The sequence below is a fragment of the Pomacea canaliculata genome, linkage group LG9, assembly GCF_003073045.1.
Source record: "Pomacea canaliculata isolate SZHN2017 linkage group LG9, ASM307304v1, whole genome shotgun sequence".
In the NCBI taxonomy this organism is placed as follows: Eukaryota; Metazoa; Mollusca; class Gastropoda; order Architaenioglossa; family Ampullariidae; genus Pomacea; species Pomacea canaliculata.
The window spans coordinates 17,133,457-17,153,755 of NC_037598.1; the positions used below are offsets into that span (position 1 = coordinate 17,133,457).

The window sequence follows — 20,299 nt, forward strand, 5'->3', positions numbered from 1 at the left end:
CAAAGGTATAAAACAGTCGATGACTGAAATTCGGTATCTGTTTGTCAGTCTCCGTTTGTGGAGACCAAAAGAATGTAACGATGACAACACACTGACGAGACTCGTATCCTGTCACATATGTAATAAGTTGCCACTAGTCCCAGTTTTCGCATCTTTTAGTTGAATAATTTTTCGATATTATATTTATTTCTTATATTCACATTTTTGTTCGCGTTTTGTTCGTTCCAAAAGTCACTGTAGAGTTGCATGTGACAAGCGGAAACAAGCCCAGCTGTAAGGGTGGTTTTCAGACGAGCAAATACCAGTAAATTACTGGAAACGCAAGAGTTGACTCAGTCTGCGGTTGGCGTCGGGTTTAAAGTATCCGCACATATAATCGTTATTCGAAATTCATGGAACCAGGGGCGGCCTGGGCACAGAAAGAATCAGTGGCCCCTTCGCCCGCCGATGTCAATAAAACCAAGTAGCGGCCCATAATATTCTCATTAGTGCAGAACGTTAATTATAAAACCACTTAAAGCTTCCAGCCTTCTCCGACTCTAGCAACGTTAGACTAACTAACAAGAAACACAAGAATATATTTAATATTATGTTTGCTTTCAGCTGTTGTTGTCATTATTTTCTCTTTCTGTTTTATATTCAGTATATGTTGGCGTGGGGGCCCTGTGCAGGTGCAGTTTCCACATGTCTGGGTCGCCTAACGACGGTTACCTGGGTGATTAATTAGACTACAGAACAGTTTAACATGTTTCTGTACCTTCAGTTCCCGCGCCTGGTATTTTGCACCCTAAGGACGCGAAAATGTCTGGCCGAGGATAATAGAATCTACCCCACTACCCTTCCTGCACACGAGAGGAAAACAATACAAATAGAACTATTTAAACAGCCTCTTTAATTTGAACAGCTTTCAGCAAATTTCACGGTTACCTGTGTGTGGATGCCATGGTTGCCGGCCAGAGCTGTTCTTGTCAATACTGTTGCTGCAACTCGCGTGCAGTGAAGTCGTTCGCCACAGAAGCGAGCAAACAATAAAGAAGAGCCACAAACTACAAAATGTCGGGTATCGGGGCTGTGCACGGGAGAAGAGACAATTAGTCAGACTAATTGTGTAATTTGTGTAACTGTGTAATTTGTGAGGAAAGCCTTCAACATGAAGCCTGTGAACCCGTCCATGGCTCTACTCGATGGCCAGGGTGACCGGTCGCTGTCTTGGCCGATGTTTCCCGTCACGTACGTATCACGTATGTCAACGTCGATCAGAGAAATCCACGAACGTATGTGGATACAAGTCCGTGGAGCAAATTGTCACCTCAAGACAATTCACCAAGGGGTCTGCAAATGTAAACAAGATTTTGGTGCAGTGTCCGAAAACGTCAAGACTTTAAGCAGCAGGTCTCGATATCGAGTAAGACATTTTTAATAAACCAGACATTTGAAAGCTGATATTTTATGATTGCTTGTTACTAACACACCAACTGAGGATAACATTAACGTGTACAGTGATAGCAGCACACGCTGAGGGGCAGAATGGCGTGTACGTTTTGGTCGATAAAGCCTCCGCCTCCCCACCAAATAACTGTGTCTGGAGTTCTCAGAATATCCTACACATGTGAATAGAATGAAAATCATTTGCACTTTCAAGGTGCGCATATGCTGCGGTCGTAATGTCACTTCTGACGATTCAGGTGTGGCTGGTAGATAAGCATGATGAGAGCACACAAAGGAAACCACCTGGACTGTGACCTGCCCTAGCAGCTGTATGGAAATTCCATGTTTTATTTCAGTATACACACTAAAACAATGGAACTCTCCCTTTCCATACCCACTACTGAATCCTTTAAACGTGCACTGAAAACGCACCTCTTCAGTAAACATTACTCCTCAAACCCTTTCCACCATGCCAGTCCTTTATCACACCCTTCCCTGCTTGTCTTCCTTTTGCAATATCGTGTTACTCTCAGCTCTTGTTCTCTGGTTCCTCATTGTGTTTTCTGTATTTTTTAAATTCATCATTAATACTGTTGTTTATTCTGTCATAGGTCACATGTTATTCGTTTGTTTTCCTGTCCCTCGTATGCTATTTCTCATTCTTGTTCTTAGGGGCTCCTTAGGAGTGTATGAGCTTTACAAATTTTGCATTTATTATTACACATTTATATGTTATCAGCGAGCACATGCATGTTTTATTTCAGTGTATACACCCATTTTTTTTAAGACTCCTGGGGCATAACTGTTGTTTTGATAGCAAGGATTTGTTTTACGGGGTGGGGGTGCTGGCCCACGCCCAACCCTCCTCCTTTTTCAGCCGGGCTTGGGACCGTCCTTGGCGGAGAGCAGCCAGCCCTGTAAACAGATGCCACGTGCAGAGAAAGAACAGCGTGCCCGAGACGAGAAATGAACTCAGGGCAGCCAACCTTCACTGTATTGGTGACAGGCGCTAACAGCGCTAACCGTTGCGCCACCGGGCCGCTTGTATACAACCATACATTTAATGTTTTGAGTTGACACTCAATGGCTGACTATATACATTCATAATCTGATGTGTACACAGCCTTTGTTTTATGTTTTATTTCAGTGTGCACATACATCCAGTTTTTATTTTAGTGTCTACACTCACACATCCAAGGTTTTGCTACTTTTGTGTAGAAAAACTTCTACAGTCTACACCAATGTCTACCTCATTTTGCTAGGACTTGGTCAGGTGACAGGATCTAAAAGAAAAATAATAATTCTGATGATTTGGGGTTAGTACTTTGTGTGTGTGTTTCAATCATGATATAACATCTGCACAAATGCATCAATGTACAAAAACACGACTTGAAAGAAGTGCAAGCTGTTTAATGTTACACAATATCTACTTGTTTCATACAAAACATTGCTGCTGTTGGACATGGGAGCCAGGTATCTGGAGCTGAGAACTTCCAGCAAGTTCACACTGGCCACAGAATGGTCCTGTTGGACTTCATAGCTGTATTACTTTCACAGGCTCCAGACAATGTGAAAGAAATGCTTTATTGTAAACATAAGCTTTAAGGTAACATTCTGGTTCACAACAAATAAATAGCCAGGTGTTATAAGGATGTGATTCAAGGATGATCACACAATATCAGCTGCTTAATTCATCCTTAAAGACATCACTGATGAACTTTTGATCACAAACAGTTTGTGTCCCCCAAGATAATAAGATGAGTATAAAAATAGCTGATTTCAGATCCATGGCATAAACCACCCTGCTGGTCTGTACCGAGCAACTGTTCTAAACAAAAGTGCTCATACATGTAATTAACTGCATAATAAGAGGCTATAGTTGACCTTTATTTCACTCTATTTATCAAATAGACATCACAAAAATATTATTGCAAGACAAAAAATATATATCTATAATATTCATCTTCACAGAACTGAAGCTGGTGTTGTACAGCTGATCAGTTTTAACAACACGAAAAAGACTTTACAAAAATGCTTCGTTTTTGTCATATCAATTGCTAAAAGCACTTATGAATGAAACAAAGTTTTGTGCATTGGAAGATGGCAGTAAACTTGCATAATAAATTGCACATCTTAAAGATACAAGTATTATAAGCAATAGATAAATAGTCTAAAAATGTGGATATCTTCACAAAAAAAGGGAATGGACATAGTTGAGAACAGCCAGCACTCTCGTCACACCTCAAAAACTACTACATCGCTGAGAACAGTCAGCCCTTTCGTCCCATTACACCAGTGCTACCCAACCTTTTCTCGCCAAAGGGCCAAACTGGAAATGATATAAAATCTCACGGGCCATAACATGGCGGTTTTTCCAGAATTATGACCTTAAAAATGAAATTACGTTATGTCTGGTTACAATGATCAGGCTTTAGATTGGGCACCCCTGTGCTACACAAACTACTACATCGCTGAGAACAGTCAGCACTTTTTCACACCATACAAACTACTACATCACTGAGAACAGTCACACTACACAAGCTGCTTTTGTTATCCTTGTTCTGTATTCCATAATACAGAGTTTGACAACATGCTCAGATCATGATCAAGTTAATGGCTGTCAATACTCAACATTTCACACACTCTAACAACAAAATATGAAAACTTACATTTACTAGCACCTAGTTCTTGACACTCAATGGCTGACTATATCAAGTAAAACAGAATTCTTTTTAAGCTGATCGAGAACACTAAACAGATGTGCACTGAAAGTATGCATGTGATGATGACAGCTTGCCTATTAACAAATATTAGTCAAAGATTCATTGCCATGCATACAAATGTTTGTAAACTAAGGTAAGTTACTTTACAAAGTATTTACTTGCAGATAACCATCATGGCAATGTGTGACAACAATACACCAATCAGGTAAAGATTTAAATGACCCCTAAGCAGGAAAAAAAGTCTAACATATCTAATATATATCTAACATCATCTCACACAAATGGACAGGGCAAACATGATAAAGGCTAACAACAGGACATGACAAAGGAGCAGACAAGTAGACAAACATAGAAAAAGAAACCACTACTTAAATGAAAAGCAATATTACAAGAGGACAAACACAACAGACATGAACACCAGAATAAAACAAAATTAAGATAAAAGTATCATTACACGACAAACATGGAACATATGACAAGCAAAACACATTTTGACAATAAAAACATGAACTTGTATTACTGGACTATTAAAACGAAGCTGGTGTATACAAAGCTTCCAGTTTAGCCACATTTCAGCTTAACTACTAGAATGAGGCTGGGGTATACAAAGCTTTCAGTTTAGTCAAATTCATTGTTTAGGCTCGCCAAGACTAACAGCGTAGAACTTCGCAAAAGGTTAACTGTTGGTCTTGTCAGACAGACAGCAGTCCACCTTTACACGTCCATGATACAAACCTGACAAACATGTTACCAACTTTGACCACTACTAATAACAATAATTCTATAGTGCATTTCTCTACTTTAAAGTAGGTTCATTGTGCTGTTAAGAAAGAAAAAAGAAAAAAAAAAACAAGTAAAACATATGAATATATAAAATAAACAGAACACACGAATTTATATATATCAACAAACATACAGACACATATCATCAAAGAATCTTGCAGTCTAGCCCAGGTGGAGAAAGAACACTTCACTTTTGTGTTTTGTTTTGAATGAACTTTTTCTAGCAACACAACGAGAGTAAAGCACAATCTTAGCACTGAGGAAAGATTAGTAAACACCACATCAGAGTGGAAATATTTATACATCGAGATGAAGGATGGCACCACACACATTTATACTATGGTAGGAAGAAAGGACACTGAGATGTTTCCCCCATATACTAGTTTTCAGTAATTATTGAATTTACTTTATCTGATCTACTGACATTAGTAGACTCAATCTTGGATATATGTGAAAACTTGAGAAAGGATTACAAAGTGGAATAATGAGAGTATTTACTGGCTGCAGACGTCAAACAAACACAGTGCCAAATAATGCCTCTTCACAAGCTCAGGAGAGGAAAAAGTCTCTCTACAATAATCATGAATCCAGTCTGTTCCAATGAGTGAGGTTAATCACGCAATCTGAACATAGTGGCATCTATTGCTCAGGAAATATTAGTGTGAGTGAAATATGAAGTCATCTTTATCAGATTCTAGTCATTCTGAAACCTTTCCAGTCCCAGAGCGATCCTTTCCACTAGGCTAGTGATCTAAAATCTGTGATGATTCATCAATAACTGCTGTCAGGACATATGTGACAAACCAGTAATTATTGTCAATGATTGGTGACATCAGTAATTTTCAATGATTGGTGACATAATCAGTAATTTTTTAACAGATCTGGATTCTTAAAGTCACCACTGTACCGGACATTTATCCGCTTCTACAACAGCTTGTTTTCCAGTGTTTTGTGAATGTTTATGTATGTGCAAGTAAGTGTGTGTGTATAAACAGACACATATTTAGAGTTAAATCTTTGTAAGCTCTCAAATATCACCCCATTTCAATTAAATGAACATCAATACATAATCATTAAAACTAAACATCATTAAATACAGTCCGTCATCACATCTTAGGAACACAGATAGACACAATAATGTCACTGAAAGCTGGATGAAAAAATGGTTTAATTTATTTCTAATAATTTTTCTAAATTGCAAACTAGGAATGATGACAAAAAAAAAAAAAAGCAACTCTTAAAAAAACAACAAAAACAAACACCAGACTATGATGAAGACTGAATGGTAGTTAATCACTTGCTACCTCTGATGGCACTGAGTTGATAGTCATAATCTTGGTTTCAGTCCCAAGACATGGACGTGGCAGTGTTGTCATGAAACACTGACATGACAACACTGTGGTGACAGTCACAAGGCCTTGGTGTAGCTGAGATGTAGTTACAATCCTTGGTTAATGCTGAAAGGCACAGGCATGCCTGGATTTTGCTGGATGAGACCAAACCTCTGCTTCTGCTTCCGCTGCTCATTCATCTGTAACATTAAGAACAATCAGTGTACTCTGCCAGCCCACAGAAATCTTTTCTTAATACCCATTCTTTATCATCATAAACAGAGTAATGACAACACTACATGAAAAACTACATTAACTCATTCAATTTTGCCACTGTTCTGTGTCCTTGACTGCGACGGGAGAAACCTGACAGTTTTTCTTGATGCTGTGTTGTGAAGTCCTGATCAGACGTGTTAAAAGAGTGTAAATTATTTGTGTGAAAACCTGTTGAGGTGAGCCTTCGTTCGTTCTCTGTTTCTGAATCTTTTTAGTGTGCAGGTTTTTGGACTGAATGGAATTGGCAAATATTAAATGAGTAATATTGTGAATTTGAATAACTGTTAGATTTTAAGGACTAATTTTTCTGTCCAGGTTTTTCTTTCCTTTCTTTTTTCATGCAAGAGCAACAGTTTATGTAGACTGCAGTTCTCTAAGCCCTATGTAAAAACATAAATTTTTACATGTTTGCACAGTTCTTCCTGCTCTGTAACAATGCCTCTCATGTTTCTGGTTACTGGATCTTTAACTACATAGATGCTGACCTGTTCTTTCAGCTCCATGAGCTGCTGTGACAATGTCTGGACCAGGCGATTGGTAGAGTCCAGCTGTACCTGCAGGTTTCGCAGCTCGTTCTGCTCCCCTTCACTCTCCTCCACTGTCAGTGACATGGCTCGCATGCGAGGGAACCAGTCCAGGTTACGATCCTACCATAAGTTAAATGTACAGTCATCAAAAAAGCTCCCTCAGATTCCATCTTTCTGGGATGAATCTCACATCTTATGTGGCATTTTCCCCGTGAATTCTAGAGTATTAAGTGTATTGCTAGAGATCTCTATGGTACTGTAGGTAGTAAAAAGCAAGTATGTTCAAGGGTAGTTTTCTATCCTAAGGGCAAGATTGTTAATACCTTTGCTTATATTTTCATCACTTGCCCTTGGCAACCATTTGTTTTCAGACAGTATTCAGCTATCTGCCTGACTAGTTCAGCATTCAGACTTCAATTTTTAAATTACCTTTACAGTGGGCAGAAGTGAAGAAGCAAAAGATGATAGATCTCAGTACATCTTCTGAGGGTACCCATCTCCTCCCTCATGCTTGGTAAGAAATGAGTGCTACAATGTATCATGCCAACAGCACGTCTACAAACCCTTCATGAAATATCATAAAACCAATGCCAACCCACCCACTAGGGTTACTGATTTTAGAAGGGAATGAGACCTGGCTGGTGACCAGCAGCTAGGCTTACAGTAGTATTCCAAAAATTTTCAGCTCCAGATTTACTGACCATTCTAAGGATGGAACGTCTGCATTTAAAAGAGGAATAAATTCTCTATTGAGCTGCGTGTCTTGAAATCGATTTGTTATGACATCAAGACTCAGTTGATTCATCAGCATCTAGACTCACAACAGGACATTCACATTCATGTCTAAGCCAGTAAACGCACCTTGATCATTGAGTGGACATAACTCTCTGGGCCAGTAAACTCTGTTGGATCCTTGACATTGACCAAGACAATGAAGAAGAGATAGTGCCACATGTTGTGCTCGGACTTGATGTGCTCCTCAAATGAAACTGAACGGTTGTCAAACTTCTCTCGCTCAAGGCCTAGCAAAAATCACAAAGTCTTAGTGCACTCAACAATGCTCACCTGTCTGGGAAGTCAGGTCCACAGTTATGATACTGAACCTACTTTGTAAAAATCTGCACATTTCTATGTGTGAGAGAAAGAGATAATGTGTGTGTGAGAGAGAAAGAGAGAATGTGTGTGAGAAAGAGATAATTGTGTGTGCATGTGTAAGGGAGAAAGTGTGTAAGAAAGAGAGTGTGTATGAGAGAATGTGAGAAAGAATGTGTGTGAGAGAGAAAGTGTGTGAGTGAGAAAGAGACAGTATATGTGTAAAAAAAGAGAGAATGTGTGTGAGTGTGCAGGTGCAGACAGTTCTTGCTTTATTTAAATTGCATTATGCAAATTCAACTTTATGTAAAAACATTCTGAAAAAAATCTACATTCACAAAAAAAATAAAGAAAATTTTTTGTACAAGCCAGAGAATGTGTGACAGTTGCAATCTAGGCAGCGTAAATGGTGGTGGGAAAGTGAGAAGCATCTTCATGTCGGTTATCATGTGTCAGCAGTCATGGGACAGTAGTTAATATGTCTACACTTTACTACATCAAGTAGACATTGTGTTCCTGGCCTACTCACCACATATAAAGCAGGTGTTCCTTAGAATTTCATCCTTTTGCTGCTTTTCACTTCTGAGATCGGCAAAGGTGTCAATGATGACACCAAAAATGAGGTTAAGCACAATGATGATGACGATGAAAAAGAACAGGAGGTCATACACAACTCTTGCCACAAACAACGGCTCCTGTGAAAGAAATTTTCACTAGAAAATAAAGATATTTGTGTAAGAATATTTTGCTGGTTGAATAAGCAACAAATTGTGCCATATAAGCCTCAATATGATGTCTAAATGTATATAGCATGGTGTCGACACAGCAAACACTTTATAACCTTATCTCATGTTGTAGTTTTAAAATTGTTATGATGAAAAAACAGTTTGATTTTTGTTACAATGAAATAATAGAACAAACTTTTCACTGATTTTTTTTTTCTAAAAGTACCCAACCTGATCGACATAACAAAACAATCTACATGGGGGTAATGTTGCTTATTTAAGTAATGGACCTCTATAATGCTGTAGTTTTTCATAAAATGGGACCACTGGACACTCAATGGACTTGTCTGAAAAGAGTGGAAGCTATTAGGATGCCTCACCTGACTGCTTGGTTTGCGAAGCACATCCCCAATACCCCCTCCATTGCGCAATCCTTGGTTCAGTGAGGTGACAATGCACATGATGAGAGAGTCACATGCCCGCTGGTTGTCAGTGAACTCCTCTTCAGATGGTGCCATTTGACCAAAGCTTGGTATTCCTGCATTATAAGAGACAGATGTTTTTACTTTCTCAGAACTGCTAAAGACACTTAATGAAGCTATCTCGGTCAAAAATCAAGGATAGCTGCAACTACTACTAGGTTATGGTGTGTATTTCAACTACACATTTCACTGGCATGTGTTTTCTGAAATATTTATCAGTTAAAATCACTGTCAGCCTCCCTTTCATACACAGCTGACATCACACTACAGGCTCCCTTTAAGGAGGTATTTGTCATTATTTACCTGATACCAAATCATATCTTCCCTTTATAGACATACCTATCATAGAGCTGATATCTGACTGGGCTGAACAGTTTTTGTTATCTGCTGCACAAGTGCCTTGCCAGTCTGTAGAGTTGGTTACATCTGCAAAGTAGCAAGCAATCAGTTACAGTCATTCAGCATAGAGGTGCAAAATGCATGCTGGCACATTCCATGGCTTATTACAACTCCTGTTCTGTCATTTCTTCACCTACCAACTACCTCCCAGCCTGCTTCACCAGTCTGGAACACAGACATTTTTGCCAGTACATCTCAGTGAACAATACTCACTAGCAGCAAGCAGATGGGTGTTGGGATATGGATCCACCTCCATTATGAAGTCGTCTTTGAAGAAGATGAAACCAATGATAGAAAAGAGGTAGATAAGGATGACAGCCAACACTGCAGTCAAGATAATGGAGCGGCCGTTACGTGTAACAGACTTGATGACATTCAAAAGTGTCTCTTCGCGATATACCACATCCAGAAGCTGTAGACAATGAACAACATTTATAAACCAGGCTAACCTTGCTCTACATAACAAATGTAACAGATTGCCCCTTGCCTGTGATATAAATTAAAGTCATTGGCTGCTAGTCATGGGGTTAGTGTATGTAAATCAAGCCTGAGAAAACATTATAAAAATGGCAATTAAGGGTATTAAATCATAAATCAGATGATAAAAAATAGCATGCCATATGGTCAAAACAGACCAGTCTGGATGTGTGAATTTTTTGGATTTTTGTAATAGTACTAGTGAGGAATGTATCAGTGATTTAGCTGTCATATTAAGTAGACTATTAGAGAACGTTCATACTGTTACCCAGACAAAAACTATGATATTTTCATGTGGCAAGGTTACAAAAGTTCCACATCTATCCTTTCATCGCAAAACTATTGAGGTGGTATGGGATTATAAGTACCTAGGTTAATTATAATAATAAATTCAATTACAATGTGTACTTGCAAGTAATCTTCTCACTGATAAAGAAATGTAGAAAACTTGACCTGCCCTTTGATATTCAAATTGGCCTATTTGATAGACGTATGCAACCTATTTTGCTGTATGAAAGTGATATCTGGACTTTTACACAGGTTTAGCCACATACTTCACTGCTACATACTTTAAGTCTTTCGTTCATCTGGAATCTTAGTTGTAGCTTTTCTCCCCATCAATTTAAACAGTAATGCAACATTTGAATGATCAGTTTCTTCATGACTGGAAATAAATATGTATACAAATAATTAAATTTATCCCCTACCTCATTTAAATTACATAATGGACATATTCTTTAATTTCTAGGTATTTCACTATATCTTGATTGTTGAATAGGCAGTTTGTTGAAGCTTGACCTAAAGTTTATTAAGTGCATTGACTTTTAAGGCAGGGGCTATATCTATCAGGTACTTCTCTAAGCCAAAATACTCTTTAAACATACGGTAAGTAATGCAGATATTATTTCTCCTTCCACAACTCTACAAAGGGCAGATAATCATGCAGCAGATGTATCAACCTGGGGAAGAATGTTGTGGCCCATAGATATTCAATATCAAAGAAGCTATGATGCACACCTTCAGCCTTGAACCTATAACCACATGACTAACTGCTTCTTCAGTTTTTAAATGAATATATCTTACCAGAACTATATTTTTATAGTTAATCTGATTTTTTCATTGATATTGTACATCAACTATGCCACATCATAGCTTTTGAGTTTCATCACAAGAAATGAAAAGCAAATAAAGACTGACCAACAGACTGTAGAAGAACTCATGGAACAGAATGCCACTGACACAGAGACCCAGGTTGACCATATGGTACATAAACTCAAAGTCTGTGATAATAACTTGAATAGGTTTTGTGAAGGTGCCTCTGTTGCCCATCAGACTCACTAGGAAGACCCCTTTGTTGATCACCTGCATTAAATAATATTCTATTATGGCAAATAAAATTATATATATATACTTAGACTTGATGTGCAAAGAAAGTAATTAAAAACATCTTTCAACCTCAGCATGACAATATATGCATGTTTACCAGGCTCTTTTACAAGCTTGGAACACAATTTTATGAAGATAAACCATAAAAACAAGCATCATGATTAATTGCTGGAAAATACTTATGAACATCCACATAACGACAATACTATCGAAGTATTCTAAGTAATCATTAAACAGGTCTACTTATGGTTATGCCACAGCATTAAGTGCTAATGATAAGATAACAATGGTAACACTGAATGCTAATGGTAACCATATGACAATGCTAACATTGAGTGCTCCTAGTAACCACAAAGTAGGCTCCAGCCCAACTGAAAAGATAAGGCGCAGAATGGTGGAAATGATCAGAGTTCGAATCCCTGCTGGGCGAGGTACTGTGATAACAATAGCCAACGACACCAGCATGGCAGTCCATACTAGTCCAGACAGTCGGGGGTCTAGTTCTGAAGCATACAAACAAAAAAGTCATGAACTGAGATGGTTCTCTATGTCTAGGACATAGATTTAGTTCTCACATTCCCTTAACAGATCAGGTACAGGTACTGCTGGGGAAACAAGGGAAATTTTTTTGGTTGGCTGGAACTGTGACCTGCTTAACAGTTAAGCACACTAACCCCACAAAGCTACACAGGCTCTTTTACATGGATGGGAATAATTGAGAATGAAAAAAAAAAAAATCAGATTCAGCAGTAACAAATGCCAAACAAGATAAGTTTATTCAGCATTTTAGAGCAGGTCAGCTTTGGCAGATCTGTCGCTAAGTTTTACCACAGCTTATAATACAAAAGGTGTTAAACAATTCCTTAATTCATAGTTACTGATCTGTCGAAACTTGTGAAAGCTTTTATGTAGCAAACCATATGATAGAGTTTCATCAATTCACAGATTTCTTCTTACAGATGCCTTTCATACAATTAATTTAAAGCAAGAATAAGATATATATAATAGGTGTCAGATCTGTAAACTCACAACTGTCCACTAAGAAGATGTCTAGAACTCTTTAAAATTACCATGGCTTCCTCCTCAGTAGTTTTCTTGAAAGGGTAGAAGGCAGCTACAAGGAGGTTGATGATGACAGCAAAATTGAAGGAGATGCTTCCCCAAAGAGTCATGTGACTGCTGAACCAGAACAGCAGTGGGTTGGCTGAAAGACATGGAAAAGTACTGTCCTTGATTTCTGCCTATTGGCTTGTTTTACCACTAAGGATACTAAAGAAATAATATCCCATATCAACCAATCTTACCTCCTAGATCAACTAATATATAGTCAATGGATCTCTTTGTGTAGCTGATGTGGCCTTACTGCTGATTGTGCAAAGAGAGGAATTAATATGTTAACTTAAAAATGCGATATTCTCAAATATATCACTTTCACAAAGATTCACAGCATTTGCTGCCAGCCTGTCGCTGAGCTCAAAGACATTTTGAATTGTTTTTAATCAGGAACATACAGTTAAGAAAAGAATCCTTTGCATTTAAAAATAGAACTAATTCTTTATAGAGCCACACCCCATAAAATCTACTTATTGTTGAATATTTAAAAAAAAGAAAAAGGTGAAAAAGAACAAGTAGGTGCTATTTCTCAGCTGAGATGAGACTTTGGTAGCCTATAGTCTGATAATGGACATGATGAAATAACATTAAAGTGAGCAACAGTGATTATTTCTTTTTTTATCTAAAAGCAACAATCAGCTAAAAAATGCTGTAAATAATGTGTTTAGTTACAGTGTGTTGTATGTTACTGCAAAGTTGTTTGCTTAGATCTTAAGCACACCTGTTATATGTTGTGAAATTGTTTTCTGTTACAATGCAGCAAACATGTCTTGCATTGAGCACAATTAAAAATGAAAAAAAAATGTGGATTAATGAATAATCTTTATACACTGAAGTTGTTTTAAAGTAAGTAGACCATAAAAATTAAGTTTTCCTTGTAAATTATCTTTTTCCAATACTTACCAGATGAACATTAGGAGCTACAACTGCTCTTTAAGTAATCATTTTTGTTTGGTTAAAGAGCAGGGTGTAGCCCCTAAGCTCCTAATGTCTGATAAAGATAATGAAGAAAGTGCTGTCCTTCATGAAAAGAACCACTCAGTATAACATCAAGACTAAATTTATATAGACCCTGATAGTTATCTGCTCCAGCCTCTACTGTTAAGACTTTTTAAGTTTTGCATAGTCTAATGTAGAAATGACCCAATCACTCTGCTTCTAAAATTTGTAAGCCTTAACATAGACTGATGCATTTTTCTAGTCCTCAGAATATTGTACACTAGAGCAGACTGGCGCGCATCTTCGGTATTGAGGCTGGAAGCCAAGTATTTAATTTGGCACTGCCAGTAATATTCCAAGGATTGGTTTGTTTCTGAACAAATGATACACTGGATAACTTATAGAATGAAATTTTGCAGATATGATATAATTATCAGTTGTTTCTGGACATCTCAATGCAACAATACTCAAGTTAATGGCAAGGTGGTATCAAAATTTACATTGCAATCTTTGTATGAAATTAATGACCAAAATATACCATTTCAAATAGTCAGGTAATTCTGATATAAAAAAGAACAGAGGTTGATTCTTAGATGAAAAGAGAGCCTTTACTAAACAGACAGATTCTGTATGTTTTATATGATCACAACTAACCTCTTAATTTTTTCTGCCATTTCATTTCTGAGAACATATCTTCATGTCGACTGAAGAAGTCAGACACTTTAGAACCTTGCTCATCTCGTTCAGCTGTCTTGAGAATGACATTTTTGGTTTCCTCGGTCAAGAACTCACAAATTTCAGGGATTGGGAACACAATGCGCTCCATGGTGCGGTCGTGTCGGACTATCTGTAAGAGAATAAAGGAAAACATGATGAAATATTATATTTTGAAAAGAAAGCTGAACATTATCATGTAATTAACAAGTGAGTCAATGTCCTAGAAATCACAAGGTGTACATGTCACTGTGTGTAAACATGCATGACACTTGGCAGTCATTACCTCAATCTGTGCTGTGTGTTTGGTGTAGAACTCCAGGGCTTGATCTCCATACAAGTCTGTGCCACTAGGCTTCAAGAGTTCTGCCAGAACCTTGTTGTGCTGTGACAGCTGCATCATAGACAATGGTACTGAGGCTGCATCTTATATCAGGAACTTACCAACTTGTGAGTCCTATGTCACAGACTACAATTATAGGAAGCTGCCAATGACAAAATATTTGCAACAGTATAGCTGTAAAGTAAGAAGTATACTATAGTGCAAAAACTTAGTGGATTCTTTGGTGAAATTTAGCAGAAATGACAGATCTTAGCTCTAGATTGCATGCCTCACAGATCATGGGCATGGTTGATAAAATTGGTGCTTGTATCAGGGGTTGACGATGAGGGATGTCTCAGGATGATGTTGTGACCTATCAGGAGTACAGCCCCCTAAGTGAATGCAGTACCTGATGTGCCAGGATGAAGATGTTGTGACCAACTGCCTTTGGCGAGGCTTCTCTTTCCTCTTCCTCCTCCTCATCGTCTTCTATTGTATCTTCAGAGTGAAACGCTTGTTTGGCCACATCCACCTGCAGCAATTTAAAGATTCTTTAATATTTACACCTTTGGAGCAATTAGTTGCCAGGTGAGACACATCTTTAAATAAAACAGTCACAATCATAAAAGCAACATCGTCTCAAGCAGGTGACCATGCTGCAAAATATACTTAACTTAAAATTAACTTTCAAAATTTCTTTCCCGTTGACTGGTGAAAAAAATTACTTTAGAAGCACCACATCCATTTGCTTTTTTGCATACAAAATTCACTGCATTAAACTCTCCACAAGCATGAAAGTACAAAAGGCAAAAATGTGGTTGAAATCATATGGCTTAATAAGAAATAAAAATTTTATTTCTTCTTTAGAATTGATAACAGATAAAGAGTATGACTTTTTGATACAACACTACAAAATGATACAGTTTAACCCTCTATTTTCACAGTCCTTTATACCAGTATATCTCTGTCAGTTTTCTTATAAATCTTTGCTAACCTGTATTCAATATTTGCTAACCTGTATTGTAACATGCAAGTCATGCACCTTCTTTTCTTTCTGTCTTGAGAGCACAAGCACACGTTTGCATGCACACAGTCACACATGTACAAACTCTTTAAATTATAAACCATATAAATTACAAATAATTCAACAGTTAATCATTTCAACAGCAAACAGCACTCCAAATGGTGCACTGCTATTCATGCCTACTGACTTTTTTACTCAAAGTGTGGAACACTACATTGAAAGAACACCTTAGAACTTGAATTCGATTGCTAGCATTCAATAAACAATGTACTTGTCATATTCTCAATGATTTACAAATACTTATATGAGCTTAGTTTGAAAGGACATTTGTGCTAGCTTGAGAAAAGATACCCCTGACTGATTCCTGTGGTGGTAGGATGATAGAAAGGATAAGATCTGGAACCAGTTGCAGTAAGTGCATGACCCAGTTGGGTGTGTGACTAGCCATATCCAGTGACAGGATCAAATGTTACCATATCTGCAGTAATCACTCAGCAAACATCACTCAGACACACATAGATCTCTGCCTATTAACATCAAGCCACAACAGGGAACACTGCCTCTCTCAAACACCCATGAATCTGTGAGATGCCTGGCTGAATAGAGTGCATGACAGCATAAGGCCAATCAATTTCTTAATTACTTTTTACTCAAGATCTCTGGCTGTGTGCCGGTTAATCAACTTTTTAATGTTAGTGTTTACTAAAAATGCCTTGAGTGAAGTGCACAATAACATAAGGCCAATCCCTGTCTTACTGTTACTAATCAAGATCCCTGTTACTCTTGCAGTAGGATGTACATGACAGTTTAAAAACAGCTACTTGTATCAATTATTTAAAGACAGCTACTTGAATTAATTATTTAAAGATAACTATAATGATATTTTTTACCTTTCAATGCAGTTGATTGGTCAATGAAACATTGAGTTAACTTGTTCAGATTATGTTCATGTAAATAGATTTTTGGTCTTCATACACCTGGTTTTTACACTAGACACCAATGCAACAGGACAGCAAAAGGATCACTGTTAGAAATATACGGCCTAATACTACTGTCACCGAATGACATTTTAATTTAAAACGTCTTTATACACTTGTATACGTCTACTAATTACTTTCCCAATTAAAATGGGTCACCCTGTTTATTAAGCTTGCCAATACAATGTCTCCTCCAATAAACAACGACAAATAAAAGAACCAGGCATCACTTCAGAAACATCAAATAAAACATCAGATTAAAAATATCCACAAACATAGTTTGTTTTCCCTATCAATGGACTTGGCAAGCAGCTACCATCACAAAATTTTGCTAAAAACTGGAGCTTAGTCAATATGTACATGACTGATGAATCAATGAATCATGGAACATCTCTGCATACAAGGCTCTAATGGTGTGGCCTGTAGAACAAATTGGGCAGCAATAATACAAATTTTATGGGGACAAAAATAAGCCCGCTAACAATCCTAAGTGCAACAGAAGTGAGGGGGAAAAAGACCCCAAAAAAATTCTTTCAAGCGCTTTTCAAAAAGAAAAGGAAGAACAGGAAACAAGAAATGCATCATAGAACAGAAACAGGACCTTTCACATCATGAAACACCATGCTCAAGTTCATGCAATCAACTGCAGAATTCTTAAATTCCAAGTCAACAGAAGTGTAACACGTGGCATGCAAGCACAGAAATGAAGGTGACAAGTACCTGCAGGTGCATAAGTGCCATAGGTTTCTGCAACTGTCATAAACTGACATCACCACCACATGCACATGGTCAGGACCACTGCAGGAAGGGGAACAACGGTAACCACACTTCTATCTCAGTACCTGCCTGTGCATGCATGCACCAACATCTGCCAAACAGAGAACACTAGCCTTGCCTGGCTTTGACACCAAACATCCCACAACAAATAGGACCAAAGACTCAAGCTGAAACACAGCATTAGTGTGTGACATCAGGGAGGCAGAAGAGGAGACAGGTGTTAACCTCAATGGACACAATATCTCCATCCATCACTGCCTGCTTAAACACTTGCTTCATTGCCTCCACCTGCAAATGCAACCAAAGATGACATGTGTGGTGGGACCATCAGAAGACTGTCTACACTCTCAGGGTTATTAATGTCTACACCTCCAGGGTTTTAAAGAAGACTGTCTACAAGCCCAGGGTTATTAAGTCTACACTCCCAGGGTTATTAGGAAAATTACAGAAAAAAAATCCAGTTATTTTTTGATGTACACTATAACAAGCAACATTAATCAAACTGCAACAAAGGATTACCAGCTGCTTTGGACTCATATTGTTTAGGATTCGTTCAGCATTCTCACTGTCATGGCGACTTTCCATAATTGCCAGAAGCAGTTTGGAGGCATTGTTCTGTAAAGAGATCAGGAAGCACAATTAGCTGAGATCAAATTACCTGTAAATTGTCTGTCATTTAATCTTACTCAACATGGGATAACCTCTGCTCCCCTTTGTGAAGCAAAGGCCCCTGGGTGTAGAGTTTCCTGCCCATTCAGCAGCAGTCCAGCAGAAAAGGGACAGAATTTACTAGCTGTCTAAAGGCCTGAAATAGCTGTTCACAGTAAAGTTCTCTGGATTAGCTATTACACCCTTAGTGGCAGTAATGTAGGCATGTCATGTCTACAACATTTTAAGACACAAAAGTTCTCTCATTTACAAAATTCAGCTGCTCAACAACAAACACCTTCAGTTCCAGTACAAGATCCATGCGATGGCGGCCAAGTGGGTTGATGTCGTTAAGAAGTAGAGCAATGATGATGTCAATTCCATTGCTCTCATGCATAGCAATAGCATTCTGCAAATCAGGAATTAGTGAATTAATGAAATGTTTCCTATCTTACAATGTCAAAAGTAAGACATTTTCTCTTATTAATTCTATACCCTCATAAAGAAAGAGAAGAATAAATAAAAATAATAAAATTAAAAATGATATTTTTTAACATTTGCTTTGATTGGTAATTGCCGTTACTTTTTCTGAGTCCTATTTTGCATCTTCACGCTGTATGCATCTTCACACAACACATGGGATACACTGAACAATGATTTAAAAAATGCAGTATTTATCATGCAAATTGTCTGCATTGATGTTATGCAAGAAATGTCTTGTGGCAAAAGATGGATGACCATCCTTTAACTACAGCATTAATAAAATAAAAATAACAAGATGTTCTGCTGTCACTGATAAAAAACTTGGCAACTAGCCGGTTCAAAAGAGTGGTGGGTAAATCATAACAGGGAATGCCATAGTCAAGGTTATTATTAAAGACCTTAACAGCTGCTAAGCCTTGAAAATTTAAACAGCAGCAACGCAAGAGTACACATTTTTCAAAAGAATAATGTATAATGTCAACAATCTGTTGACAACCTGTTGTTCCTCTATCCTGCATATACCTAAGCACTGCTCCAGTCTCTATTTTGCTTCACATCTTTCCTCTACTTATGCTCTAGTGTATTTGAGTATCTATAGTAACCCTTCTAACCTATTCTCATCTTCTATTTTAAATCTTTTTTTTGCTTCTAAGTACATTTTATCTCACAAAATAAATTCTCAGGACAAACAAGACAAAATCTTCTTTGAGTCATCAGAGTAATGAGTTGGGCGCTTGGTGACCACTTCACTTCAACATGTAGCTCATACCTGATTCTCATGGCAGGGTCCTTGACAATACTCAGTCAGAGTCACAAGGGCCTGGTTGATGAGGTCCACGTTGCCCTCATTAATGTACAAGCCCAGCAAACCAAGGCCACCTGTGGTGCTGCCGCAAATGCAGTCAAGGAACTGAAGTGTCTCACACACCAAATTAAACCTGGTGTGCTTCTGCTCACGGAGATAGTTCTGAAAAACATGTAATGCTTAAATATGTTAAATATATTATGTACTTGACTGTATAATAAATGAATGTGTATACAGTATATGTATGTATAATAAATAACACACACCCATACACGTTGTACATGAGAACCAATGTGCGTATGCTAATCTGCACTGGTTTCTTCCAATAAGAATGAAATTTGAAGCCGTTATGGCTTCTTTTAAAGAAAATGATAGAATTTATTCATTACATTTACTAGTGAGATCATTATGTAACATACAATACAGGCAGAATCTTGATATAATGAATGTTCAATAAACTTCTTCCAAAGTCCTAGCAGATTATCAGCATAAAAATCCTGACATAACAAATTTAAATATAACAATTATTTTTCGATATAACAAAATTCAAGTCCAAAGTGAAAAAAGTTCTGTTATAACCAACTTTTCTCAGGAAGTGTGTTACTTTAGTCTGGAAGGAAAAGCCAAGAACTTTTCTGTAGCTGATGGGAGAAAGAAAAAGAAAGATGTGGCTGAACAGCTTGGCATCATGCGATCCATGATTGAAAAAAAATTGAAGGGTTCATTTTAATGTGATCCACACTTTCGATGATTCTCTTAGATTGAAAAAAAAAATTATACAAATCTATGGGAGAATAGTAGAGACCCACAGTGAAAGATGAAGACTGGTCTGTATAAAGATTTTTGTTTAAAAAGCTCTTTTTAACCT

General features: G+C 37.6%; 1 protein-coding gene across 4 annotated transcripts in view; it reads right to left on the bottom strand.

Annotated features, from left to right (window-relative positions):
- Positions 1-2,817: 2,817 nt before the first annotated feature.
- The window catches only part of LOC112571599 (inositol 1,4,5-trisphosphate receptor type 1-like), a 65,708-nt gene continuing 48,226 nt past the window's right edge, over positions 2,818-20,299 (bottom strand). For 2 of the 4 annotated variants that reach the window (XM_025250712.1, XM_025250714.1), the window contains 9 exons: positions 19,396-19,593; positions 18,442-18,552; positions 18,015-18,110; positions 17,721-17,783; positions 15,127-15,249; positions 14,682-14,789; positions 14,336-14,528; positions 12,700-12,833; positions 11,997-12,132 (listed from right to left, as the gene is read on the bottom strand). In XM_025250712.1, coding sequence (XP_025106497.1) covers positions 12,127-12,132; positions 12,700-12,833; positions 14,336-14,528; positions 14,682-14,789; positions 15,127-15,249; positions 17,721-17,783; positions 18,015-18,110; positions 18,442-18,552; positions 19,396-19,593 — 1,032 coding nt within the window. In that variant the 3' untranslated portion in view covers positions 11,997-12,126. Of the gene's footprint in view, positions 6,466-7,026; positions 7,189-7,929; positions 8,091-8,689; positions 8,856-9,265; positions 9,424-9,706; positions 9,794-9,979; positions 10,179-11,440; positions 11,606-11,959; positions 12,133-12,686; positions 12,834-14,335; positions 14,529-14,681; positions 14,790-15,126; positions 15,250-17,720; positions 17,784-18,014; positions 18,111-18,441; positions 18,553-19,395; positions 19,594-20,299 lie in introns of those variants that run through there. The other 2 variants (XM_025250716.1, XM_025250715.1) reach the window with 2 other exon arrangements.